At 48.6% G+C, this 25,796-nt stretch overlaps 12 protein-coding genes across 12 annotated transcripts; 6 read left to right on the top strand and 6 right to left on the bottom strand.

Moving 5' to 3' along the window:
- Nucleotides 1-253: 253 nt before the first annotated feature.
- Nucleotides 254-2,039, top strand: N7473_007082 (uncharacterized protein; the record flags this gene model as incomplete). Its single annotated transcript, XM_057153022.1, has 2 exons — nt 254-1,201; nt 1,257-2,039. 2 exons carry the CDS (start codon nt 254-256, stop codon nt 2,037-2,039), a joined length of 1,731 nt encoding a protein of 576 aa, XP_057007360.1.
- Nucleotides 2,040-2,514: 475 nt separating this feature from the next.
- N7473_007081 (zinc-binding alcohol dehydrogenase family protein) lies at nt 2,515-3,615 on the bottom strand (the record flags this gene model as incomplete). Its single annotated transcript, XM_057153021.1, has 1 exon — nt 2,515-3,615. The coding sequence occupies one exon, from the start codon at nt 3,613-3,615 to the stop codon at nt 2,515-2,517; it is 1,101 nt and encodes a 366-aa protein (XP_057007359.1).
- An 892-nt stretch (nt 3,616-4,507) lies between these two features.
- On the top strand, nt 4,508-5,722 carry N7473_007080 (uncharacterized protein; the record flags this gene model as incomplete). The annotated part of the gene is made up of 6 exons (XM_057153020.1): nt 4,508-4,514; nt 4,766-4,947; nt 5,006-5,042; nt 5,095-5,175; nt 5,234-5,609; nt 5,671-5,722. 6 exons carry the CDS (start codon nt 4,508-4,510, stop codon nt 5,720-5,722), a joined length of 735 nt encoding a protein of 244 aa, XP_057007358.1.
- A 2,283-nt stretch (nt 5,723-8,005) lies between these two features.
- Nucleotides 8,006-8,370, top strand: N7473_007079 (LysM peptidoglycan-binding domain-containing protein; the record flags this gene model as incomplete). Its single annotated transcript, XM_057153019.1, has 2 exons — nt 8,006-8,117; nt 8,186-8,370. 2 exons carry the CDS (start codon nt 8,006-8,008, stop codon nt 8,368-8,370), a joined length of 297 nt encoding a protein of 98 aa, XP_057007357.1.
- A 44-nt stretch (nt 8,371-8,414) lies between these two features.
- On the bottom strand, nt 8,415-9,694 carry N7473_007078 (uncharacterized protein). The gene is made up of 4 exons (XM_057153018.1): nt 9,535-9,694; nt 9,247-9,473; nt 8,848-9,194; nt 8,415-8,791 (listed from the first exon to the last, which is right to left on the bottom strand). Exons 1-4 carry the CDS (start codon nt 9,640-9,642, stop codon nt 8,547-8,549), a joined length of 927 nt encoding a protein of 308 aa, XP_057007356.1. The 5' UTR covers nt 9,643-9,694; the 3' UTR covers nt 8,415-8,546.
- An 888-nt stretch (nt 9,695-10,582) lies between these two features.
- Nucleotides 10,583-12,279, bottom strand: N7473_007077 (general substrate transporter; the record flags this gene model as incomplete). The annotated part of the gene is made up of 4 exons (XM_057153017.1): nt 10,583-11,241; nt 11,295-11,773; nt 11,843-12,014; nt 12,069-12,279. 4 exons carry the CDS (start codon nt 12,277-12,279, stop codon nt 10,583-10,585), a joined length of 1,521 nt encoding a protein of 506 aa, XP_057007355.1.
- A 1,993-nt stretch (nt 12,280-14,272) lies between these two features.
- On the top strand, nt 14,273-15,475 carry N7473_007076 (RNA polymerase II mediator complex subunit MED27 domain-containing protein; the record flags this gene model as incomplete). Its single annotated transcript, XM_057153016.1, has 3 exons — nt 14,273-14,470; nt 14,582-15,238; nt 15,305-15,475. The coding sequence occupies 3 exons, from the start codon at nt 14,273-14,275 to the stop codon at nt 15,473-15,475; spliced, it is 1,026 nt and encodes a 341-aa protein (XP_057007354.1).
- Nucleotides 15,476-15,593: 118 nt separating this feature from the next.
- Nucleotides 15,594-16,286, bottom strand: N7473_007075 (uncharacterized protein; the record flags this gene model as incomplete). The annotated part of the gene is made up of 1 exon (XM_057153015.1): nt 15,594-16,286. One exon carries the CDS (start codon nt 16,284-16,286, stop codon nt 15,594-15,596), a length of 693 nt encoding a protein of 230 aa, XP_057007353.1.
- Nucleotides 16,287-17,386: 1,100 nt separating this feature from the next.
- On the bottom strand, nt 17,387-18,385 carry N7473_007074 (uncharacterized protein; the record flags this gene model as incomplete). Its single annotated transcript, XM_057153014.1, has 3 exons — nt 17,387-17,523; nt 17,581-18,216; nt 18,271-18,385. The coding sequence occupies 3 exons, from the start codon at nt 18,383-18,385 to the stop codon at nt 17,387-17,389; spliced, it is 888 nt and encodes a 295-aa protein (XP_057007352.1).
- Nucleotides 18,386-20,372: 1,987 nt separating this feature from the next.
- N7473_007073 (uncharacterized protein) lies at nt 20,373-21,131 on the top strand (the record flags this gene model as incomplete). Its single annotated transcript, XM_057153013.1, has 1 exon — nt 20,373-21,131. The coding sequence occupies one exon, from the start codon at nt 20,373-20,375 to the stop codon at nt 21,129-21,131; it is 759 nt and encodes a 252-aa protein (XP_057007351.1).
- A 579-nt stretch (nt 21,132-21,710) lies between these two features.
- On the top strand, nt 21,711-23,108 carry N7473_007072 (uncharacterized protein; the record flags this gene model as incomplete). Its single annotated transcript, XM_057153012.1, has 2 exons — nt 21,711-21,739; nt 21,800-23,108. The coding sequence occupies 2 exons, from the start codon at nt 21,711-21,713 to the stop codon at nt 23,106-23,108; spliced, it is 1,338 nt and encodes a 445-aa protein (XP_057007350.1).
- Nucleotides 23,109-23,674: 566 nt separating this feature from the next.
- Nucleotides 23,675-24,533, bottom strand: N7473_007071 (uncharacterized protein). Its single transcript, XM_057153011.1, has 2 exons — nt 24,074-24,533; nt 23,675-23,985 (listed from the first exon to the last, which is right to left on the bottom strand). Exons 1-2 carry the CDS (start codon nt 24,456-24,458, stop codon nt 23,870-23,872), a joined length of 501 nt encoding a protein of 166 aa, XP_057007349.1. The 5' UTR covers nt 24,459-24,533; the 3' UTR covers nt 23,675-23,869.
- Between the last annotated feature and the right edge of the window lie 1,263 nt (nt 24,534-25,796).

Genomic DNA, 25,796 nt, shown 5'->3' with positions numbered 1-25,796 from the left:
GTTGTACAAGACTACAAGCCGGCTACCCGGCTACTTGCGCGGCCTAGCACGTTGACATGTTTCCACAGTGCCACTGACACGGGTGGACGCTGAGTGACAGTGTCCCATGGCTGGGGTTCATGATGCATTACAGGGGTACAATCTTGTCATATAAAGTTCACGCCCGGCACCATTCTCAAAAAGAGGTTATGAAAAAGCCTTAGACACCTAGCGACCGGGAAAGCTCGGTATTTCGCTTTTCATGCCTTCAACAATGACCCACACCAGACATGAGACTGTGCCGGGAGACGATGTCTATGGCCCGGGGACATTCATCGACAAGAATGTGCTCCCAGCTTCCGAGGACGCTAGACGAATCTTCGAATTGCTTGCAACAAGGACACCAGGATTCACCAAAGACGCGGGTCTATGGGACACGGTCAAATTCGAAGGCCGACCGAGCCCTATGATCCCTGGACCCATGAAAGCGCCTCTCGTATCTGCTGCACTACACGCAATGTGTGGATTGGTCGGCAATGAATTGCTTGAACTTCGTGATGGAAAGCCCGCGAACCGAAGCAGTGTAACAGTCAATACAGACCACGCTGGCATTTGGCTAGGGTCGACCTTTACCACGTACGTGGAAGGCTCGGATATTTCCACTCTAGCCCGAAATCGCTCTCTATCAAAGATTTTCGCGAGGGATTTCGAGCAAGGATTTGGGGTTGGCCCATTGGCTGGGCGAGCAACAGCGCTTTATCCTACAAAGGACCCTCGAGTGTGGTATCAACTTCATGGATCACTTGATGCGTGCAAGACCCTCAGATCAATGGGGGTTGATATGGAGACTCCGTTGCAGTCTCTCGCAGAAGGGTACAATTATATCAAGGACCATGTTGAGAAATGGAGCGCAGATGAGTTGGAGATGCACAATGTGAGGCATGGACTGTGTGGGAGTATCTGTTATTCACCTGAAGGATGGAGGAAAACTGAGATGGGCAAGCGTCTGGCTGCTGATCCACTGGTGAATTATACCCACGAGTCTTATGCCCACCCGACACCTCCTATTCCTCTGCTGAAGAGTTCCGATCGCCGCCCTCTGGCTGGAATCAAAGTTCTCGAAATGGTGCGCATCATCGCAGGCCCGACTATTGGTGTGACTCTCGCCTCGTTTGGTGCCGATGTGATTCGCGTCAATTGTAGCAGGCTAGTGGACTTGAACGTAAGCAAAGAGCTCAAATTCCGACATTGTCTCAAGATTCTGACTTCAATTGCAGGTGCTCCAACTGACTCTTAACGCGGGAAAACGCACTGTCGATCTCGATATCAGCAAAGAGAACGATATGAACACCCTCAGGGAACTTCTGAATGACGTGGACGTCTTTATCCAAGGGTTCCGATATGGGTCTCTTGACAGGAAGGGGCTTGGATTACAAAGCTTGCTCGAAACTGCTGCGAAGCGCAACAAGGGTATCGTCTATGTAGATGAAAACTGTTATGGAGCTCATGGGCCGTTCGCGGAGAGACCTGGATGGCAGCAGATCGGAGATGCTGCCTCTGGAGCGTCATATGTGATGGGCAGATTTTGGGTATATGAAGAGGGAACCAGTGTTCTTCCGCCTCTCCCCGTCTCAGATATGATGACCGGGGTCGTTGGTGCTTTGGCAACGATGCTGGCTATTCGAGACCGTGTGTTGAAAGGAGGGTCGTACCATGTTGTGAGCTCACTGGTTGCAGGTGATACAATTCTTCTCTCCCCTGAAGTTGGACTTTACCCAATGGACGTGGCGCAGAAGACCCTTGACGATTTTAAGTTTGAGCGCTCGTCGCCAGATCAATTTGTCTCTGAGATATTGCTCCAGGTAGTTGATGGCTGGAAACGGGTTTTCCCAGAATATTTGGCACGAGAGTCTCCATTTATGGCAAGCTTTAAGGACACGCCTTGGGGGCAAATGGAGATTCTCAAACCAGTTGCAAAGTTGGCAGATGAGGAGGCAACTCCTCGATGGAAGACAGGTCCAGTTCCGATATGCCAAAACAGTAACATTAGCTGGGCGTGAATATTGCTATCTGGATGACAAACAATCAAACACTTTTCTCTCTGTAAACAAATTACGCACTCTTTCGCCACGTTCACAGAACTATGCGTCGCAAAATTCTTGTCTCATCCAGCCTTAAAATCCAGGCTACACCTATGCAATATCATGAATTTTCTTATCACTCTTGTCTGATGCAGCATTTACTACCTCCGCTACTTCTTGTAATTTTAAGATGGAGTGCTGTAGTCCACATTATATGTTGTAAATTCTATATCGATAGCTTCTGTTTTCACCTTGAATAGCACGAGGTTACAGTTGTTTTACAGCGCCGTCACATCAATTTTGGTCGGTCGATAAGTTGCAAGAATAGAAAGATCATTCAGTATAGTTTTGAAGAAATAAGATCATTAAATGGGTCGGTCTAATAATTAGAAACAAAATAGAGTAGGGCTCAAGGACAGCGACAAGTGACAGAGAGTGAACAAGCAAAACAACATCAAAAAATGGTCGCAACCAGCTTACCACCAGATACCTTCCCTTGACGAAGCATATTGAGACCTGTTGTTAGGTTCTCTAGACCCCCGTCGATCTTCTTCAAAGGGGGCGTCTTCAATTTCAGGGCAATCTCAGGTAATGCCGCATAGAACCGGCGTAAAGCTTCGTTGTCGGATGGCACTTTGGGGAACTTAGGTCCCAGTGGAGGTAGCCATTGGAATTCGGCATTGAAAACCGTGTACCCCAACATAAAGTCGATCCTCACTCCGTTCATCTCCTTCTTTCCAGAATCCAACAGTGTCACAACCCACCCCCGGCTTCTTCGGACCACATCGGCGCAGAATTCTGTCGATTTGCCTTCTGAGAAACAATCCAATGCCCTGTCAACGTTGGGGTATGCTCGAATGATATCTTGAACGGCAGTTGGAGACCGATAATCAAACACGTCGTCAGCGCCATACTCCTTGACAAGGTCATAGGACTTTGGTGATGCTGTTGTCACAACTTTCAGGCCTGCGAGTTTGGCAAGTTGAATGGAGTACAGCCCGGCAGCTGTTGAGCCTGAATAGATGAAGATCGGGGTATCTGTCCGTCCTTCACTCTTGCCTGAGTCAAGCCATGGAACCCCAAGACGAGCATTCAAAGCCAGCATCGCGGTAACAGCGGACACTCCAAATGTGGCTGCTTCCTCATCGGTCACAGAGGGTGGCACCTTCCAAGCAAGATCTCCAGGAATCTTGAGATACTCTGCGAAAGAGCCCCGGTCGGTGTACAGTCCTCCATGAATGAAGCCGGCTACTCTATCTCCGACCTGCCAGTATCCAGGGGCCTTGGCGCCTACCATGGCAACCGTGCCCGAATAATCACAGCCGATGATAGCTCCTCGGGGAGCCACGACGTCAATATGTTTGAAGTCGGTTGGATTGAGAGCGACGGATCGTACGCGAACGAGAATTTCGTTGTCGAGAATTTCGGGAACAGGGGTTGTTTGTATCTTGACGCCATCGCCAGATGAGTGGCCGCATGAATAATTTGAAAGTCGAGTAACAATAGAACGGTCTGCCACTAGGGCCTTCATTGAACTTGGGACCTGAGCAGCCATGATTTTTGGCAAGAAACTTGATCACTTGAATGGAGAAGAAATGGGTGAAATTAGAGCAAGTACACCTTGTATATGATCTGCACTGTCTAAAAAATTTACAGTCTGTTTGCATGTGAACATTTTGGGGCATTAAATACTTCGGGCTTGTACGGGAGCACTGATTGTCCCGATAATAATCACGTTGATCCCGACCTCGGCTCGGAGAAGACTCGGGAGGGCATCGTAATTGATTGAATGTTAATTGTTTGTCTCCCCGTGCCGACGGAAGGTCAATTCTCCCGACTGATAAGCTGATAAGAACAGACATTATTGCCTTGAATATCTGGCAACAATATTACTTCTTTTGTCAATACCTTCATCCAATGAAAAGTAGAGGAGTCTGACCAATGAGCGTTCAGACAGGCCCCACTTATATTTCAAGACTTCCTCGTGGTGAGTTTCTTGGCTCGTTGAATGCGAACGGTTTCCCCCATGAATAGAGTTTGACATTACGTCGTTGAACTCAAGCACCCTGAATCGATGCGGAAATAATGTGCACTCTAGACCGGAATGACCCCATGGCGCCTCAATAGTACCTTGGTTTGCTTGTTTGAGGTGCGGAGGTACGATTCGTTGGAGACCGAATGCCGTGGTTACATTTCCGGCAATAGATGGTAGAAATACAAGTAACTGAGCCTTCCAGTACGTTTGAGACTTGTGATGCGCTTTTCTCCTATTCTCCTACACCGTCCTTCGAGTCCTCACTGCGATGAGTGTGAGGAAAGCCCTCCACATCGTCATTCTTTAACAGGATGAAGTGTGCTATCCTGCCACTGTTTCTCCTGTGGTTATGCGTGCGACCAGCTGTCACGTCTGGGATTGATGGTGTTCTAGCCTCTGACAGCTTGCCATCATGTGTAGTGAGTCTAGAGTCTCTGTTTACGGGACTGCAATTCAACACTAACATTGAGGTCCCTAGACGGAATGCGTATCAGAGAGTCTCCTGTTAGGCGACTGCGAATTATCGGATCTCAAGTGCCGATGCACGAACAAGAACATAAACACTCATATCTCCCTCTGCTTAATGTCAAAATGTGAAATCGCAGAGACAATCGGTCTGTCTCTCTCCACGCGTCTTTATCGCAAGGTGTTAGAAACTAACAATGTATAGTCGCAGCGCAGTCGTGGGCTCAAGAATGTGACCGGCCTCACGACAACCACCATGGCTCTTTAAGAGCAGCGATCATCGCGAGTGGGGTAGCTGGTCTCCTAATCGTGGTTCTACGCATAATTTCAAGGGCGTATACATTACGCAGATTTTGGTGGGATGATTGGAGTCACATCATTTCCGGGGTATGTTTCAATGCTACCATCAATCTTAAATGCGATGGGTACTCACATTTCGGTATAGGTGCTTATGATACCATTGCTTGTCTTCAGTAATTTGTGTATGTCCTTGAATCTCCAGGTCTATTTTGTGCTGCTAACATTGATGATAAGGTGTGAACGAAGGAATGGGATACCACTTATACGATATTAACTTCTCATCGGTGTCCCAGGCCACTCACCTGATTATCTGGTGTGAGTATACTTGTCCCATCTCTTGAAAGCTGTCAATCGATATCTGATCCCATCTCAGACTATCTCTCGCAGATCTTCTGGCTAGTCGTCATTTATTTCATCAAGATGTCGATCCTGTTCCTCTATCTTCGAATTTTCCCCGAGATCCCACTTTTCCGATACTGTGTGATAGGCACAATGGTGTTCACAACGGTGGCTGTCATCATTCTCGTCCCGATGGATATATGGCAGTGCGTACCGATCCACGCAATATGGGATTTAAAAAGGGAGGATGCGAGGTGCCTCAGCATCGCAGGAGTGGCCTATGCAAGTGCAGGAGTGAACATTGCCACGGAACTTGCAGTTCTCATCCTGCCACTACCATTGCTCCGAACACTTCGCGCCTCAATAGCACAAAAAATTGGGTTGTATGCTCTTTTTGGATGTGGTATTCTGTAAGACAGAGCCTGACAGACGTCTCGAGACAAAGCATTAATCATTTCTTCAGTGTTATAGGCATCGCATCCGCCCGAGTACCAACTCTAAGAAACGTCGAGGCAATTCATGATCCGACTTACCTTAATGCTGGTGTGTTCTACTGGACCTGTGCAGAAACCGCTGTGGCACATCTATGCGCGGCCGCGCCGGCTGTTCGACCGTTATATGTGAAATTACGCGATATTGTTCGTCGAAAAAGGAAAAGGAAGTCTGATTCGTCCGAGTCGGACGTTTTGAGCGGAGGCTCTGTTTCTAATCGCTGCATAAGGTCTATCCCTGGTTTGAGCTGTCAACAAGTCACAGCTCGTATCCCGGAGTTACCCGATGATAGACACAATCATGAGGCGGCCTTGCATGAAAATTCTCTTTCGTTGGAAAAATCAAATAGCAGACAGCTTGAAATGCCAGAACAGAGCGCTTGAAGCAACAAGTTTTGATAATTCATAAACCCCCGAATCGCCAGGTCTTTCTCTAACTATCGTATTCCTCTTCTCACAAAGGGCATCGGAAACAGTCAATTTAGCTTATGTATGGTGTTCGATCACATCCATATCCAAACGTAACGCGTCACGATTAAACGGTCGCTGTTGCCTCTGATTCGAGGGAAAGGAAATATCAAACGACTACCGCACTCGGTCGCCGTTCACCCGCGCCCCGGACCAGAGTTGAGGTCACCAAACACCATGACTGTCATCATCCCGAAGGGAAAAGCAGCTCGCAAGGGCTGTCGATCATCAGCGTATATTATTCTCCGTCGGCTTCATTCCGAACTCTGATCCACTTTTTAGTTGGCAGGTCAGAGCCTGGACTTGGTCGTCCCTAAGTCCCTCAGATTTACCTTGCCGAGGTCTATGTGGATCGGCCCAACTGTCCCTCCGCACGATGAACACTCGCAAGACATGGCCTCCATCTAGTTGCTGAATATGCACTGCGATCTAGAATAAAGTTTTAAATACAGGAGAGCTTGGATTTGTCTTAATTCTATCTCATTCCACGAATCATGACCTTTCCTGTTCCATTTTCCACTGTCTATTGTGGACACTGGAATACCACACATCTCGGCTAAAATCGGCTCTCGAGTACATTCTATCAATAAGTTTCGGGATAACAGTAAACTTCACAATTGATCGCAAACTTTAAGGAAGCAAAAGCAGGATACTCTGTGTCTCTAAGTCCATCAAATTAAGCACGCGAGCCCAAGCTTGGGAAAAGTTGTTTCGAAACCTGCTCATGCCGCAAATTTGCTCTCTCCGTTGAAGCTCATGCTTGCGAATACTAGATTAATCTAGGCCGATGAAAGAGTCTCGTGACAAGTAGATATGTCTAGGTTCATCAGCCGATCTAGGAAGGTAGATCAGACTACGTCTGGCACCTGTTATCTTCTAAGCTATTGAGCGCTGTGGAGGCTAATTGGCCAAGCTTTTAGATCCTCCCCGGCTACTAAGAAATTGAGCACGAGTTCCCAGCGAAAGGTCGTTTCATCTCTGCCGACTCTGCTACCCCAAATCTTGCATCTCGTCACTGTTCTGAGGTTATCAATGAGGTTATCAATGAGGTTATCAATGAGGTTATCAAGGTTACCACTCCGGTCTTTGCGTGTCACTCTACGCAATAATCTAGTCACGGTACGGGCTGAGACTGCGACTACCACCGTTTCCACCTCCCCTTGGTCGTAGCTTTCATTCTGCAGTTGTACATGAAATTGTTACACAGGCCACTCCTTAAGGGAAGAAGAGTCTACCCAGTATCCGTGATTGTGGTCCAGCATCTCGTCCCACCAAACAAACGCATCAACCCAAGCAGAACGTAACAGTTTCTCTCATGGAGGTATCACTGCTAGTAACCAATGTAACAGTGACGGCGACAAGAATAGCAGATCGATCTATCTGAGAGAAATCCATCGACTAATCTCCAGACAAGAGTTGAGATGGGGGTTTTGATTGGTTCATCTGACTCCATTCAGTACGTCAACTTTAAGATCCGTCTATTTCTTTGCAGGGGTTTCTCCATCTCTCGAAGTAATAATATTAGATAGGGTTGCAGCAACATTGACGATAGATCAATGCAACCTGTCCTTGTACCTGAAAGTGCACCACGGTAGTATAAGGTTTCCCCCTCATCGATACCCACGACGGATATGATCTCGAATGGTCATACAGGACATCAGCCGCCGATTTGCTGCATACTCCCGCCGGGACAATGCTTTTATTTTACATGCTCTCAGAAACATAAATACCCACGATGTGCTCCGGTGAAACTCGATCAAGCTCCATTGTTCAATCCCTTCATTAACTTTTGCTTCGCGAGCAACTCGAGTCTTTCGTTTCAGCATCAACCGCACATTCTGACAAGCATGCCTTCCTTGTGCACTCGAATTTTAGTTTGCACTTTGGGACTTGCATCCTTGGGGCTTTCCGCTGCCGTGGAAAATGTGAGCCCTGGTGTCGCGGGTGAGACACCTTATTGTATGTGTCTTTCATCAGCCCGAGTTAAGGGAGAATGACTCTGAGCAATTCCCACTGACAGAGACTAGGCAATATGCATTATACTGTCCAAAGTGGCGATACCTGCTGGGATGTTATCTTACAGTATGGCTCCTTTACGATTAATCAATTCCTCTGCTGGAATCCGGATATCAATGCCAGCTGCACGAACCTCATTCCCGGACGTCCTGTCTGTGTCGGCGTGAGATGGCCTGGCCCACGATGCTATGACTAAAGATCGGTTTCGGTTATCTTGGGAAAAGGATATTTCTTCACATTGACACGTCCCTCGAGTATAGGAAGGGGGTTTCTGCGATATTCATCATTATAAGCACAGTCTTCGAAAATGTACCCAGAGGACCAATTCTTTCGTAGCACAGAGACATCTCCAACTAGTATCTGATCCTATGTTTACTTTCCTACCCAACACTTCTCCAGGAATTGTTTGAGTTTTACAGGTTGCACTTCCGGGAACCGATCACTCATACGGCTCTCTCTGGGCAAATCAAACACTCCAGTCACTGTAAGCTGACTGACCAGTGCGGTAATTGCCTTCAATTCCTCCGGTGATCCAATAGTGCTAGGCATGGGTGGGACAGTCACACTGCCCGCATTGATCTGCTCAACACTGTCGTAGGTAGTCTGGAATTTATTCCCTGGTTCATAGCAGTTTAGCCAATGCATCTTGTCAGTAAACTCGCCTTCATCTTACCTCTGATCCCCTCTACCATGGCCAAAATCTCGTTGTAGGTCACTTCGTCACCCACAAACACACTGAACTCTGGCCATTCCTCGAGTTCAAGCATCTTCACCATATAGTTCGCCAGGTCGTACGTGTATGTCATACAAATGACATCATTGCCATCGCCGGGAATGGCGGCTACACCGCCAGCGATATCAATGCCAAAGATATATGGGTGGAGATTTGTTTTCGCATGTGGCATGCCCCAATAGTCCATGAAAAACCCCGGAATTACGCGGGTATACTTCAGCGAGCTTGATTTCAAGCGATCCGCCGCGTCGAGCCACCATTGGATACTCGGGTCCACAGACAACAGCCTTTGCGAGAATTTTAGTGAGCGCAAAGGACAGAGATAGTAAGGCGGCTTACTCGGGTGTCTGAATGAACGAGTATTCACTTGGAATGAAACGCTTTGTTGATTTGGACTTTTCTGCTGCTTCAATCAGATTTAGCTGTGACTGACTAGTCTCATTGGAGACCAAGCCGATCGCAGATATAATGGTGTGCACATTGTGGCGTTCCAGCTCCACGGTCATGGTGGGGATGTCGTTGTAGTCAATCTGGACGAGTTGAACATTTTCTTGAGGTCCAGATACCTTTGTTCGGCGCCATAGGGTCAGTTATCGCTGGTAGCTTTCCCCGAGAGACGAGACCTACGGTACGCGACAAGACGATAACACGAATGTTCGATTCCTGAGACAATCTTTCCATGAAGGTCTTTCCCACGCCACCTCTACCACCAGCGATTGCTATGACAGTCATCATAGATTACAGAGCCCTGCGTTGAATCTTATCGCCCCGTAGACTTGAATCGCCGTTGCATTGCAAGAACAAGGTCAAAGCCCAAATTCGGCATGCGCCCCGTGTTGTGCCCCACCACAGCACAAGTTCGCTTGAGTATGGCGGCTGACGAACAGTGAAGCCACAGATCTACGTGAGCTTATCATACAGTAAAGAAGCAGTAGTCCTGTCTTTGATCATTACTGTCTCCTTTTTTTTGTAAAATGATATCTATAGCCGATTTAGAATGGGCAAAATATGAACGCCGATAGCATCTCGGGCTTTCGGGCTTCATTCATCGGCGTCCCCTGTCCAGATGGACGGGCTATGACTAAGGCATGACACTGCGGGAAAAGTGTATAAAGCCCACCCGCACGCCTCCCGCCATCTTGCCATCACCAACCCAAATAACCAAAAACAACTGGGTTTATCTGCCTCCTCCATCATCCACAACACCTTTTCTACCAAAAAAACTGTATCAACTCGCCCAGCATGTGTATGAAAGCTCACTGCGCCACCTGCAGTAAGTTGGGAGTCATAAAGTGGGGGGTCGAAAGGAGGAATCAACTAATGATCTGGCAGGCAAGGTCACCTGGTGGGGCTGCGGAAACCACATCCCCTCCGTGATGGACTCGATTCCGGAGAGCGAGCGCTGCGCTTGCACTCCTCAGGTGGAGAGGGAGGGAAAGAAGTACCCTCCCAAGGCGGCCAAGGCCCATTGACTACAAGGCTGTGTGATTCTTTAAGCGATTGTATGGAGTGACGGAGGAAGGTGTTCAGTGAATTGAAATCGTTTTGGGAGCGAATCTTTCTAATCGATACTTCTGATGAACGATACTGGCTTGTTTGAGGCAGTTATCGATGAAAACATTGCTTGTAGACGTATCTATTCCAGAGGGGCGTGATGCCTCAATCTTCGTTGTGGTCAAACGTGCTCCACCTTGACAATATCAGCATCCTTTTCATGGCCCATTTCCTCTGATCGGAGATATCCGTGGGTCTTGATCTCAGCTGCCATCAATCGCGCCTGCTGGACAGGATCTCCGCCCCGAGAAAAGATCAGGTCAATATCTTCCAGACGCAGATTGCTAGTTTCGGGGTAGAAGATGTAGACGACTGGGATGAAGATGAAGTTGGTGATCATGAATATCAAGTATGCTTTCCACTGAATGCGGTTGATAATCACAGGAGTGATCATGACCACGGTGAAATTCCAGAGCCAATTGGAGCTAACACCGATAGCCGTTCCTTTGCTGCGAGCATCCAGAGGAAGAATCTCCGGTACATACACCCAGGGCACCGAGTTGATGGACATGCCGTGGATGAGCATGTAGAGGAAGAAGAATGAAACGGAGGCGGAGGCGTAATTTTCCCCGTTCGGCTTGTCGACTTGGGACAAGAGTGCCGCTACCATAAGCATGCAGATGCCCAGGCCGAACGAGCCGATCATCATGGTCCGACGGCGACCCATACGGTCCAGCATGAATGCGGGCAGAAGAGATCCCAACATGAACATGATTTGGATGCATCCACCTAGGATCTGGGGAAGCTGACCAGTCAACCCAACATTGTTTTTTAACACGGCTAAGGTTCATAAGGTTAGTGTCGTCCCTTCACTGTTCGTGGTGCACACTTACTAGGCACGTAGTAAACGACCAGATTAATACCACCGACTTGGTTCATCAGTTGCATTCCCCAAGCAAGGAGAACACGTTGACCCGTTTTGACCTCGTCATTGCGGAACATCTTCCAAACAGACTTCTTGTTGGCATTATTTTCCAATTCAATGGCAGACAGAATAGCCCGGCGTTCATTGACAATATACTCCTCATTTTCCTCCTTATCATAAAGCGCACACAGCACTTCCATGGCTTCCTTTTCTTGGTTATGATTCATGAGCCAGCGAGGAGATTCTGGAAGACCGAAGACGAGAATGATAACGAAGATAGCAAAGACCATCTGCATAGCAATTGGGAGTCGCCACGCAATTGGACCTCCGACGAATGACATGCCATAGTCAAACCAATATGCCACGACGATGCCAACAGCAGTGAAGAGAACTTCGGAGGAAATGAGGCGGCCTCGAGTCTTGCCATCACACATTTCCGCTTGATACCTATGACGTTTGTTATTAGTATCGTTAATTCAACAATACCGCGATTGGCATCCTGTCACGTCAACTTACATTGGCACTGTCGAGGTCTTCAGGCCTGTGCCTGCACCAGTGACCAATCGTCCGATGATCAAATGAGGCACGGTAAAGGCAGATGTTTGCAGTACTGCGCCGACTATCACTACTCCCATCGCCAGCCAAATTGTCTTTCGGCGACCAAGATATTCACCGATGAAGAAATTGACTGGACTTCCAGGTTAGATCAGATGTATCGGTAGATGAGTCCCGAGTAACTTACTCAAGCATCCTAGCAGACAGCCAAGATTATAACAGCTGACAATAATGCCCTCTTCCGAATCATTGGGATAGCCAAATTGCTTCCTCCAGTCTTCATTTGTCACAATACCACTGAATACACCCTGATCATATCCAAACAATATAAAAGCCATCAAACAGCACGCTGTAACGGCCACTTGAAGGGATTTTCCCCTTCCATACCAAGAACGCATGGTGAAAGCTTTCGCAGAAGGTTTGGTTTAGAGGATGGAGGTAGCTGTGAAAATCAGTCAAGCCACAATCGAGGGTCCATATAATACTTTTATATGTGTGACATGGTCAGATTCCATCTCGCTTGAGCGGTCAGTTCCGGCTGTGATGGAGCCGAGTCGCATTGTTGCCGACAATGATGACACTTGTGGTCCAATCGTTGTCAAGCCGTCGCGTCGCCAGGGTCCGAGGCGGGTCCAGCTATGGCGTCTGGGGAATATGGAGAGCGCCGTTGATGCGGAGGCTAGGCAATCAGTCTCTACGTGGAGAATGGGGATGGCTTCGGGAGAGACGCCAGTGCCGAAAAGGCAAGCCAGGCACAGGAACTGGGATATCATCGGACGATCACCGAGCGAGGAACCGTTTAGCAAGCGGTTACGCCTACCTTCTTGGCAATTCTGTGGCAGGATTAATCTTTTTCCCGAGGCTGACATGCCTATTTGGGAATCACACATCTGATTTAGGAAGTTATAAGCACTTCGTCCTTGGCTGGGGAACCGCTTAGCTTTTCTGGAAATAAAAAAAAACAAGACGCGGTTTTGGAAGTTTTCAAATAAAATAATAGTTTCTTATTCAAGACTGTGGATAGTTTACATAGTTGTCCCCCGATATCTTTAATAGGCAGCAATCCCCAACTCCTTCACTAGAGGAAGAGAACATTACAAGATATGTAACGAAGCTGGAGACATCCATCTGATGTTCTCAAAACATTCGTTGAAATCACAAGTCCATCAATAATGAAAATCTAAATCCAAATTCCCCCAGCTCTACATCACAGGTTTGCCAACAAGAAAAAACCGCAATTCTGGTCGCTTGGCGAACCCCATGTACCCTGTGCAATGGGTTTTCCAGAGAAATCCAGTCATCTGCCTATCATTGTTAGACTCCAGTCTCTGGCAAATTCTACCAATTCTCGCTTACATTTAATCTAACTTGCCGGGCTATCTATTTTTGGACCCATATGCGCATCAGAAGTTTCTTGACGAGCTCATGTCGTTCTCGGGAATTGTGTCGAGAAGCTTCTGAATTTCTGAATCATATTTCTCTGGAATCTAAGAGTGTTCAAGTTCTTAGTACGGCACTGAACATGTTTACTCCACATTATTTACCTTTAGACATTTCTTTCCATGTTCTAGGCACCGACGACATGCGCCAGCATTTGGGTCTCGAAGACAGGAAAGGTTGGGGTTCGATAGCATGGTCTCGACACATACTTCACAAAGTTCTCCACGGATTGTGCGACGGTCTCGTGGTTGCAGGAGAGCAGAATGTAGCTCCCTAGAAAATATATTCTTGTCAGAAGTATAACATATTCACAAGCCAATGACCAAGCATAAATCTCATACACAAGGTACTTATATACTGTCCAGAAGAGACGAAATGTTGAAGTTCCGGGATTTCTCTTAGTTGATTAGCTCATTAAATGTCGCCAAAATACTTGTACAATGGAAAAGACATTCTTGGTTCTCCCAACAGAAGCGAACTGTGAAGGTCAAGACGGCGGGGCGGAGCGGCCGATTAGATTACATAATCACGCACCAGCCACCTGATCTGTGGCTGTGGAGGGAGTGTGGCTGTTTTCCTCTTCCGTGTCTCCTTCGCCCTTAAGGAAGCATTGCGACAAACGAAATTCTTGGCCAACGGAGATTGAGTGCCCGGATAATAGACTGATCTCCATTTAGATTTTTCAATCATTTTGTTCAGCTCCTCCAACTCCTCGCGGGCCGACGTCATACCCAGCCTAGCCACTTACCTCAAAACTCTCAAAACAGGCACTCAACTCAGCAGGTGCATTATTGACCCGGCTCATCGCTCCCTGATCCGACTGGCCGGATCTTCAAATTTCAAGAACTACAGTTCTGCCGAGAACTTGGACGTCGAGATAGGCTCTATCCGTGAAGCAACGGAGCCTGCCTGGCGGCACCTCGGCATCAATCCCACTTTCGACCTTCCGCGATGTCTGCTGTGCCTGCATCTGCTGCACCCGCAGCACCTGTTCCAATGACCGAAACAACCACTATCAAGGTTGAGAATCAAGCCCCGGGCACCCAGGAGGCGCCTCAAGCCGCTAATGGTGGTGCCCCACCCGTCAACTGGGAGTCTGAGATCCAGCTCGTCTCCTCATTAGCAAAACTCCAGGAACTTGAACGAAAGGTGAGTATTCAGCGATTCTGTGCTGCCATGAATCTTTCAAAGTAATCCGGCCACGGTTTCTCATCGTCCTCGGAGGGCCAGTGAGGTGAAACATCGTACTGATAGAGCCAGATTCATGAATTGCGCCACGTGGTGCCCAGCAAGCTCTTAGAGCCGTTATCCAGCCTCTCAAACCAAAGAGGGCCATCAGGTATCTCATATGCAGACTCGCCAGTCCATTTGCGCGATGGACTTGACCAAGCTGCGCGCACTCAGCTCGCCAATATCCAGAGCTTCAAGTCTACGTGGCAGGGCCCAGAGCTGAAGCCTGTCTGGGCACATGTCGAATCCCGCATCAAGGAGTCTGATGGTCAAATCTTGCAGCCAACGGGAATGTGGGAACGGGACTATGATGTTCTTCTTGAGGAACTTCTCCAAGCTGAGAGGAGCAAAGAAGAGGAGCGTCTACGTGAGGAAGAAGTGACTGAGCGGACCAAGATACAGTCCTCAGAGCGCGGCTGGGAAGCTATCGTGGAGAGCTTCATCCAACGAAATGTGCCTGGGGTTCGTGTGATCAAAGGGCAAGGAGCGCTATCGCTGGCGATCGCGCTTTTGAAAGCCGGAATTATCTTCCACATTGAGGGTTTGAGTGACAACGATGCTCCGGGAGTGGCCGAGTGGCACGTTTCGAGCAAAGCTCCGCCAGGCCGAGTCCCAACGAAGATGGAAAATTCCATCGTGGAGTGCCTAAACTCACGGTCACGAAAGTGGGATCTCGCCTTCTTGCTGGTATGTACTGTACTGGCCGGAGACAACGAGGATGGGGGTAAACCAGACACTGATTCATTTTACCAGGACATGATCTCTTCATATGACGATCTCAAACAGACTACTTGTGTCAAGTGCAACAAGCTTACCAACAACTCTGCCCAATTGCCAACTATTCGCCGAGTCCAATCTACTCAGCCTTCACAGCAGGAGCCACGAGTTTTCGCATTCGATGCATTGCATTCTAGCTGTGCCTGAACATATCTATAAATCTCACAAGCACCTATCCCAAACAGTTTCGTGAAACAAAAGCAATACTCAATATAAAAAAAAAAAAAAACACGCATCACACCTTGCACCCAAAGCGATCTCCACATCAACAATCAGGACAATGACTGCGAACAGGATATGGATGCCCATGCAAATGTTCATAGCTCCCCAACGCGGAGTCATGCTCATGAAGTCCACAATGACAATGTCCATGGCACCCTCCACCATGACCCCCTCCACACCCACTCGGCCCACCACACCCACTCCGGCGACCACTACCACGCCACTCATCCTGCCCCTGCCCATGACACCAATGTACTCTCCCATGCCGATCCCAAAACCGAATCGGCGTGCTCGGAGTAACCTTCTTCTTCCTCCGATTCTTCCCACACTCCCACTCGTAATCCGCATACTCGACCGCACTCCACGTCTTCTCATCGGGAAACTTGTACTTGCGCGTGTTGTAGTCATACTTCACGTTCTTTGGGCGATGGGCCCAGGGGAACGGAGTGTCATCCTCTTCCGGCTCGATATCCCATCTTGCCCAATTGGTGCTTGATACCGCTCTGCCGGGGTTATCGTTGTCTTTCATTGGAGGTGGTCGTTTTCCGATGGTGCCCACGTAGATATCCGGCCCTTTGCCGGTGAGGACATCTGAGAAGCGCTTGAAGCGGGACCACCGGGTTGGATTACCTGGTCGTGGGTCTTTGGGCCAGATCCAGCCGACTTGGGGCTTGGGTTTGACTGGTTCTTTCCAGGTTGTTGGTTGCTTTTTGGGCTTGGGACGGGATTGAGACATGGCGCGCCAGTGAATTGAATTGTGATGGCTTTTTTGAGAAGAATGGAGATGATGGACATGTGAAATGATGCTCTGGGATGAAGTGAGTAGTTCGATGGGCTTGGGTTCTAGCTATTGGGGCTTTAGGAACAATATATGGATGTTTAAAACGAATTTTTTTATCATTTTCATCAGGGTGTTTTGATTGTACCAATGGAGGTAGGCTGCTGATTACCATGGATGTAGCTTGCTGCATCTTGTCTTTCAATGTACGTAGTCGATTGATGTTTTGCACCGACTTCCAGCAGAGCCTCCATCTTACTACGATGCTGATGCTATGCAGAGCAGGTTCACAGATCGCCCTGTTTGGCTGTACGTGATAATGACCCTCCTTACATGACCTGCATGGAAGAAAATAGTGTAAAAATTGCATGCATTACAAAGAACTGTATGTATGTCTCACGATAGCTAGCCTAAGGAGCTGTCGGTTGTATCAAGGTCTTGGTTCTGTAGCAGGAACGATTTTAATCTCGACTACGAGTGTCTACAAGTCCAAGAGCTTGCCAGAGAGACAAAGTCAAACTAAAAGGTGTGGAGATGAGACCACAGGAGGTAAAGGAAAGACAACATTATTTGTGAAGGTCTAGCAGCGCCCCTGACGTAGTTCCATTGTATCTTTGTCCTGTGTATGCACCGTCCGTCCTACTGACCCCGTGGAAATCTCCCGAGACACTCTAACAAAGGAGGAAGATGCGTGGGTGAAGAAGCGTGCCGATAAATGCAATCAATTAAAGCATGTAGATAAGTCCAAATCCGAAAATACAATGAAGAAAGGCCACGGGACGGCAATCCGCAGACCCTGTCTCATAAACGTATGAGATGCACAAATATGGAGAGAGTTGATGAAATGAAAACAAAGAACACAGCCCAAAAGCCCAGAGAAGAAGAAAAACAACAATAAAAAATATTCCTGTTCTTTATGTCCGCAGTATCAACAAACGCCAGTTTTCTTGCTATTATCGTAATCCCAATTCGCTTTTCAAAACAATGAAACGCCCCGGTGTCAAAATATATCCATGAGAATGTTTAGTGCCACACTTGGTGTCGAAGAGAGTGGCTCGTCAAGTATAGAGAAGACCAGCCCCGCCGACGAACCAGGTGAAGGAGAGGATGGTGATGAGGGCCATGCCCACGGCGAATTTCAGACCTTGACGTTGGATGTCGGAGATGGCGCCGCTGCAGGTAGCACATTTGAATTCTAGAAATATGTTAGGGTACGTTGTGGTGTTGGTCAGCTGGTTGTTGAAAGACTCACCATTCAGCGGAGTGTAGGACTCCCTGCGGTACATTCCGAAGCTGTACCCAATCGATCCACTCAGGTAGCCCGGCTCGGCAGTGTCATCGAGAGACTTGTCTGCATCAAACACAAACAGAGTGTAGGTCGCAGTCAACAGGGAGATCGTCTGGGACGCCTGATAATTGTTCGTGTCCCAAACAAAGGTACCGGTGGGGTCCACAGTCATGTTCTGGGTGAGGGTGTAGGTCTGACTGTTCAAGCTGCAAGAGGCCACGACATCGACGGCAGAAGGAGTGACCGAGAGCGAGGTATAGTTCCACACAAAGGTTGCGTTGTACCCGACCTTGAAGTAGGTGGTGGATGTAGCGGCCGGGGTGATCATCGAGATACCTCCAGCACCCGCAGCAGGATCAATTGAGATCGAAGAGGTGGCGGTAGTCTTGGTCTTGGTATTGCTCTTCGTGTTGGTGCCAGTGCTGGTACCCGTACCAGTTGAAGTTCCAGTCCCCGTTGTGGTAGCATCGGTGTTGGTGTTGGTGTTTGTGTTGGTTCCAGTGGAGGTTTCGGAGGCGGAAGAGTCAGACGAGGTGGAGGCTGCGGTTGCAGTATCGGTAGTGCCCGAACCGGTGGTCGCAGCGTCGGTGGTGGTCGAATCTGATTCTGAGAGTCAGTTTACATCTTCCAGGATGGCTGAGGGGGATAAAGTACCTGCTCGCCTACCCAGGGTGTCACCCCGCTCGGCCAGCAGCCCATCCCACGGCCAAGCCGAGGCGATCACACCCAGTAACAACACCGTGTAAAGCACACTCAAAAAGGACCGCATGATGATGATTCAATCCTGTCGATCGGGATGTTGTGGAGGTGTAAGAGTCGATCAGGAAGAACAGGGACGACGACAGGCCCCTGGTCGGAGAAAAAAGCCGAATCAACAACCCCCTTGCCTTAGCCGGGTGGAGTCGCTGGCAAGAGTTGACAGGGTCGTCGGTGGTGTTCAAGAGAAGAAGACAAGAGCCTCTTTAACTTGCGTAAGGGGACTCAGCGAGCGTTGACTAGAGGAGAAAGGCGACCGACCCAACGTGGAGAGCCGAGAAAAATTGGCTGGTCTGTTGACCTGTCTGGACCCTGAGGTTGCAGATCGATCACCGGAATATGTGGGTTTTGTGGAGGGTAGCGGGTCCGAAAATCGCAACCACGATGGTGAAAAGGGGGAGCGAGTGATGCTTGCTAAACGAGCGACGGTAGATGAAGCGAGAGAATAAGAAAGAGGATTGAGCAGAAGTGGTCGAGCCGTAGAGTGGCAGCGTAGGAGGACCAGAGGCAAAGAGAATCGTAGGGTGTTTGAGGTGTATTGGGGGGCTAAACCCAAACGGGTAAGGGACAACTGAGACAAGCCGCTATAAATAGGCGAGATCCTCTAGTACATTCACTAGTTCAATCGTAGCTGAAGCATGTGCTACAGATGTACATGCACATGAGATCACAGATCAGAGTCAAAATCAGGCCATACACAATACCCACGAGCCACACTTCAGGTTTCTTGATCATGTTAATGTTTTATCAGTGGCAAGTGTCAATATTTACTCATTACTCGTTCGGGAGATCCACCCTAGGATGAATCCTCTCCGGTTCCGCACGGGCCAACCACTATCTACCCTAATCTTTGTTGCTTGGGACCCTGATAACTTATAAGTTAAAGTCACTAGACTCACTACTAGATTACTGGCTACAATGCTATGCATAGTCCTCGACTCCTCGATAACTGGTGATTGCAATTATCTTGGGACCGATGTTATTCTCATTTGCCTGCTCTAACAAGGGACTACTAAATAGGGGCAACTCTGGCCGGAATGCTGGGCTAACAGGGAACTGACATTCGACCAATAGAAAGCATGCTGAGCCAAAAACGATCAAAACTCTCTCTTTAGCATCGAGTGCAAAGCCATTGCTTGTGGCTAACACATACTATCTAGTGTTTTATTCCCCTACCTTAGAGTACGCAACCACATCATTGATTGATGTCTCCATGTCTTTTCATGTCGCTTTGGACGCCTTGAATTCTACAATCACAAGTACCTTCATAGATCTTGCCAGCCAGCCTACTGGTTACCGCGGCTCAATAGACTGCATCAATGAGACAACAAAAATTATATTCATCCAAGCTAGAATATGTTATAGTCATAAAGTGATGACTATCCTCCATCACTCGAATTTAATCTGATAAGCAGTTTTCAGCGCACGCATTGAAAAATGTTCTCACACCAGGCTAAGCGAAGAAATAACCTGGGCATTTAAGCAATATGATGCTTTCAAACACTTTCATATGCTATACTTTGTATAGAAATTACTAATGCAGATTACTGATCTAGTAGACTCGTCACTCATAAACAGACACTGTCGCTAATACTCGATCTGTTCTGGGCAAGCATTGCTGAAACCTGGGTATTCTAAATTAAATCATCTTTCACCAAGCACATAGAAAAATTCAGCAAAGGAGATATTGAGTGCTGGATTACCTCCAGAAGAGATACACGCTTCTCTGAATACCCAAACACGCCCATATCAGGTTTGAAGTGTGCCTCTCACTGGTTTCTATTTCCCTGGGCTGCATTTCCCTCACACATCTTCTCACTATCCTTTCACAATTTTCCGCTCATCATTCCGTTCACTAATCCTTTATCTTCTGGATAATATCTCGCACCGGTTGGTGAGACAAATTTCATCTAATATACTCTCATGCTTTTGCATCTCACTTTGCGGTCTTATCCTCTGACAAACTTTAGCTCTTCCATACAAAACAAGGTCACCTCAATATGATGTCGAGCTTCGCCGAATCCGATCAACTATCTCCAGACCCTACTCAAGAGAACACGCCCTCTGCCGAAGCCATGGTGGTCACTCGCTCATTCTCCAATATGATAAAGGCAGAGGACTATGATCAAAGCAGCCCACAATCCCCAGTGGATACTGGTGGAGAAGCTGTGGATAATGAGCTCTTTGTCCCTCTCTCTGGCCCTCTGCCCACGACTTCCACTGCAGATGAAGCGCAGAACACAGCCACCCCGAATCCCACACCTCCAGAGCCTCCAAAGGCAACAAAACCAACACGGGGACGCAAGAGAAAGACCCCTGTCGCAACCACAGAGTCTGAACCGGCCAAGAAAAAGAAAGCCCCGGCTGTCAAGCCCAGCCCGGCCGAAGCGGATCCCCTCGAGTTCACTGAAGCGAAGCCCGATGTTGCCACGATGATGGGATTTCCGCTACCAAAGATCAATCATGGCGGAACTCGGCCGTTGAGAGTGCCCCGGGATTTGTATTCCACCCCCTCGATCAGTGATATGGACGATGCCAATGCAGTTGAACGGGTGTTCCGGGACCTTCTCGCCGTCCGAGAAGTTGTCGACTGGGAGTCCCGATGGCTTGGTCGTCGACTGTGGCTGTTGCGAAAGAAGGCTGCTCTCGAGGCGCAACGGGAGGATGCCCGGCTCTCGAAGATGTGGGAGCAGGACAACGGGTCTCTGGAAGAGGACATCAAGAAGCTGGAGGCAGAGAACGGAAAGCTCGACAAGTAGGAGGGGAGCCTTGATGGTGAAATATCTGCCCAAAATGGGAATGAATGGGTGATATTCTCTATTGCTTTGAAATTTACGGATGTTTGCTGGGTTTGATTTTGATAGCCAGAATATCACGAATGCAATATATTCAGGCTCCCTTTGTTTGCTTGTTTCCATCACGATTCATGATTGTTGACTGGTGAAGGCAATAGACCTACAGTATCTAAAGAGGTGTAGCCTGATGAAAGAAAGGTTCCTGCCTACTGCAGGCAACGCTTCAACTTCATCCCAAAACGGAAATCAATAGCACAAAAGAGAAGAACAATCACATTGTCGTAGCCTCTGCCATCCCAAGGCAGCGAATAGCTTCATGTCTGCCTTGAGCTTGTTTGCCCATCAAATATGAAAGTCTCCCTCATCACCGTCCACTCTCCCTTTCTCCTTTCTCCAAATCTTCCGCTTTCGACAACTCTTCCTTCTTCAACACTTCCATTCTTCGATCTTCGCAAACCTGCTTGAGTCTGGCTGGAACAGCTGTTCCCCTACACAACTTCCAACATCCTACACACCTTCCAACATCCAATACCATCCTTCACCATGTCCTATCACGCCGATATCTCCGACAAGTAAGACCTACTCATCCTCTCACTTCACCCTCAAGACATCATGCTAATACTCGTCATTAGTCTACACCCAAACACCCCTTCTCACCTTAATTCCGTTCTCTACTATGAGGACCCCATCGTCATGCCCATCCTGGTCAACAATGACCAAAATGGTGAACAGTCAATGGCCCCTGGCCAGCTATATCCGCCGGGCTACTTCACCAACCTGCTGAATGACAACGACAACCACTCATTCGACATGGGATCCTCATCTTTCCCCATCCTGCACCGTCGTCCATCCGAGTATCGTCCCTCCGCCAACCATCTTCCTTTTGGTGCGGCCTTCCCACCCTTAATGGACGAGCCTCTTCCCTCGACGGAGGACTTTACTGACATGCCAGCAATGCCTCCAATGCCTACTGCCATGACCACTCCAACTCCCCAGTGGCCCATGCCTCCCGCCCCGCACATGGTCGCCATGTCTACCATGGCTTCAACAGCTGGCATGCCGTTCGGATGGACGACAGGACCCCCAAGCTTCATCAACCCCGTCCCTCCCCCCTTGCCTCTCTCCACAAAGCCCAACTTGAGAAAGCGCACCACGACGGGGTTGGGCCCTGTCACTCGCACACCCACCCACACAACCAGTAGGCCCGCCGTCGTGCTCGACGAGCACCACCCCAAGCCCGAGGCAGCCTACTACCCTCCCACCAAGCGCATCAAGCGCGAGCCCGTCGAGACACCCCGAAAGCCATCGTGGGCAGCCTCCTCTCACCCCGAAGACGGCTCGGTAGTCTCCCTCCCCCGTCCTCCCCTGGCCCAACCGCGGCAGGTCACCCCCCAGCCTGCAGCGGAGCAGTCCGCAGCCAACTCGGGACACAAGAGCAGCAGCGGCGTCAGCAGCAGCACCTACGACAGCACCTACGACTCGCTTAGCGATGTCTCCCCCCCTCCCCCTCCCCCTTCCTCCCCCTCGTCATCTCCCTCCCCTGCTACTCCTCGTCCCGTACAACCCCCCTCCGTGCAGAACCCACCACCCCCAATCATCCCCCGCCCCCTGGAGCCGTTCCCGGAAGCAGGAACCATCATGAACTTCCCGCTTCCGCAGATCGACCACCAGGGGCAGCGGCCCGCAGCCGCGGAGCGGTACTTGTCCTCTCTCCAGGACGACTTCCTCTTCCATGCCCTGGACTCGTACGAGATTGAGACGGAGTACCGCAATGCGCTGCGGGTTCGCGAGCGGGTGGACTGGGACTGCCGGCGGTTGGGGTTGCGGCTGCGGTACTTGCGTCGGTGCCAGGCGAGGGCGGCGGAGAGATATCCGATGGCCCGGGAGTGCGAGTGGCAGCGTGGGGATTTTGGGGAGCAGGTTGCGGGATATGAATACTGATGGATGGAAGAGGTGAGGAGCTTGGTGAGATGAGAGATTGGTCGATGAATGGTTGTGGTTGATGAGTGGTTGTGGTTGATGATTTTAGGTGGTTGATGAGAAATGAGGTTGATGATGGGGATGTCTGCTCTCAAGTTTTGTCTGTGGATACGAAACTTCTTTTTCCTTTCTTTTCTTTTCTGCATACGGGTCTGGTTCGGTGGTGATTCGTTTGTTTCTATGCGTATGATCATGTTTTTTCGAGGATGGAGTTGATTGCTGGATATCGTTTTCGGTTTTACGGAAAGGATCTTTTTGCTTCTTGATATCATTTTGTTTTCTATAGAGCTGGATCTCCGTTACCGTTCTTACAGATATTCATTTTTCTTCATTTTTCTTTGACTATTCATCTCTTTTTATTCCCGCAAGATTTTTCTAAAAACGCATTCGGCGTTTGTACTTGGCGGCGTTTACATGCGTTCGGAATTTAAAGGGACAACATAGACTCGTAATGTTCACTTTGTCTATCTTTACGTTCTTCGTTCTCCAAATTTGCCAGTGTATGCGTATTTCAAACTCGGATTCATGGATGATTGATTAAATCGACTGCTGTCTAACGCATAAAAATCACGATTATTACTCTAACCAGGCATTCAAGTCGTAACGGTACAATGATTGAACAAGTGAACACCGCCATCTTCTCTAACCCAGCCCAGTGAATTAATAAGAGGTGGTGGAAATCATCCTCAACCACGTCCAAGTCCAGCTCTGAGTGCCATCTCCTAGCTCTTGGAAACAGCATTCAACTGGACCTGATCACACCCATCAGGCACTCCACTCCCCGCTGTAGTATCCTGATAGAACAACTCCAGTAACGAAGTCCCCTGCCCGGCACATACTAAACAACAAAACAACCCCAAATTAGCCATCATCCCCTCCAAAAAAAGCTGTACACCAAATCCAAGAAAATAGGATCTATAACTTACCCAACCACCCACCCCACCTCTCACTAGCAACAGTCAAAGCCCCATCCTCGGCAATACTAAACCCAGTACTAACCGCACTAGCCGTACTCGGACTCACGCTAACCTCCACATTTCCCTGGACAACTTTCCCGTTTACCAGTGACAGTGCCCAGGGGGCCTTGTTTGGCGCGTCGTAGTGGACGGTTGTGTTTGTGAGGAAGAATGTCGCGGCGTTGGAGGGGTCGCGGAAGACCGGGTTGCTGTCTAGTGGGCCTGTCGATTGGGTGGAGAGGAAGAGGTTGTTGTGGGCGGTGTTGGAGCTGGATGTGACTAGGTTGAAGGGGTTTTGAACTGGGGCGGCGGTTGTGAGGGGGAGGAGGAATGGGAGGATATGGAGGAGATTCATTTTGGGTTTTTGTTAAGTTTGGTGTGGTTATGTTGAAGCAATAAGTTCGAAGAGGGGAAAATGGAGAGAATAAGGAGTGGTGTAGTAATTAGTGGGATCAAGACTGATGTATAAAGTCAAAGAATAAAGAAACAAAGAAGATGTAAGTCGAATAAAATGACGGGGTCGTGACGCTCTTATTTATCCACCGTCCAGCTATATGGAGTCATTATACCGGGCTTCCCGTAGCCGTGATCCTTGTCGGACATCGTGATTCAGCCTGTCGGTACAGTACATAAGTCATTGATCTTCATTGTGGCACTGGAAGTGGCAAATAGGGGGTAAAATGTACGCCCCGGAATCATGCAGATCAGCGGAGTCAAGGTGGAAATTCTCACAACCTCCCACTTATATGATGTTGGGTCGCCTTAGGCAAAAATCGGGAATCAGGGAAGGATACTGTATGGAGTGGAAATGGTGAGACATGAGTGTTTTGTATGCATGTGTATCCATGGGAAGGTGGCTGGGTCTGCCTCGAGTACAAAGTCGGGCGTGATGGTGATTCGTTGTCCAGGTAGAAGTAGAATATGGTCGCTTGGTCGATCTCCACGGCTAAGCTCCGATCTTATTTGAATTACATCATGCAACTGAATACCCCTGGATGCGCTCAAAATTAGTTTAACGACTTGTTTACTTGGTTGTTTTATTGAGATTGTTCTATTCTTCGATCTGGGCTAGGCCCGGTAATACCTGGGCAGATAAAGTCACCGGATGGGTGATCCCATCACCTATCAACCATGCGCAGTCCACATGCTCACTAGACTCGAAATGAGAGATGGTCCTTTATAGTTGAGGTGAAATACGCTTGAAAGTACAACCTGATAAGAAGATGTTGCCTAACTCCAACCAACAAACTGGCACAGCTTGAGAGGCCACTTGATACAATAGCGGGGAACCCTGGCGACTTAGCCACCCAACACTTGAACTAGGTCCATGAACTGACTCGCATCTAGAAAATGTCATAACATAAGTACTCTTCGTGTTTTTTTCAGGCTCTACTGGCCGCTCTTCGAGGTTTTCTAATATGATCTTCGAAATGTGCAAAATATTATCTTTCAAACCGGTACGTAAGATCCGCCACGCAGAGCCAGAGGATGATACGACGATGTTTGGCTACGTGATTAAATTCCTCGTCCTTTTGTGCACCAAATTGATGAATTATGATCCAACCAACACTTAGGCATGCATGCATACAATGTTGGCTTTGCGAATCCGCCTTGCGATCGGGGGCAGTGTCAAGCTCTCGCATATAATGATATCTTTCCTCTACACCCCTATTTTATACCTCTGATTCACTTC

The sequence above is a fragment of the Penicillium subrubescens genome, assembly GCF_028828155.1.
Source record: "Penicillium subrubescens strain IBT 31985 chromosome Unknown utg000005l_segment0_segment0, whole genome shotgun sequence".
NCBI lineage: Eukaryota > Fungi > Ascomycota > Eurotiomycetes > Eurotiales > Aspergillaceae > Penicillium > Penicillium subrubescens.
The sequence above is the reverse complement of the archived record's forward strand: the minus strand, read 5'-3'. Positions and strand labels throughout refer to the sequence as shown.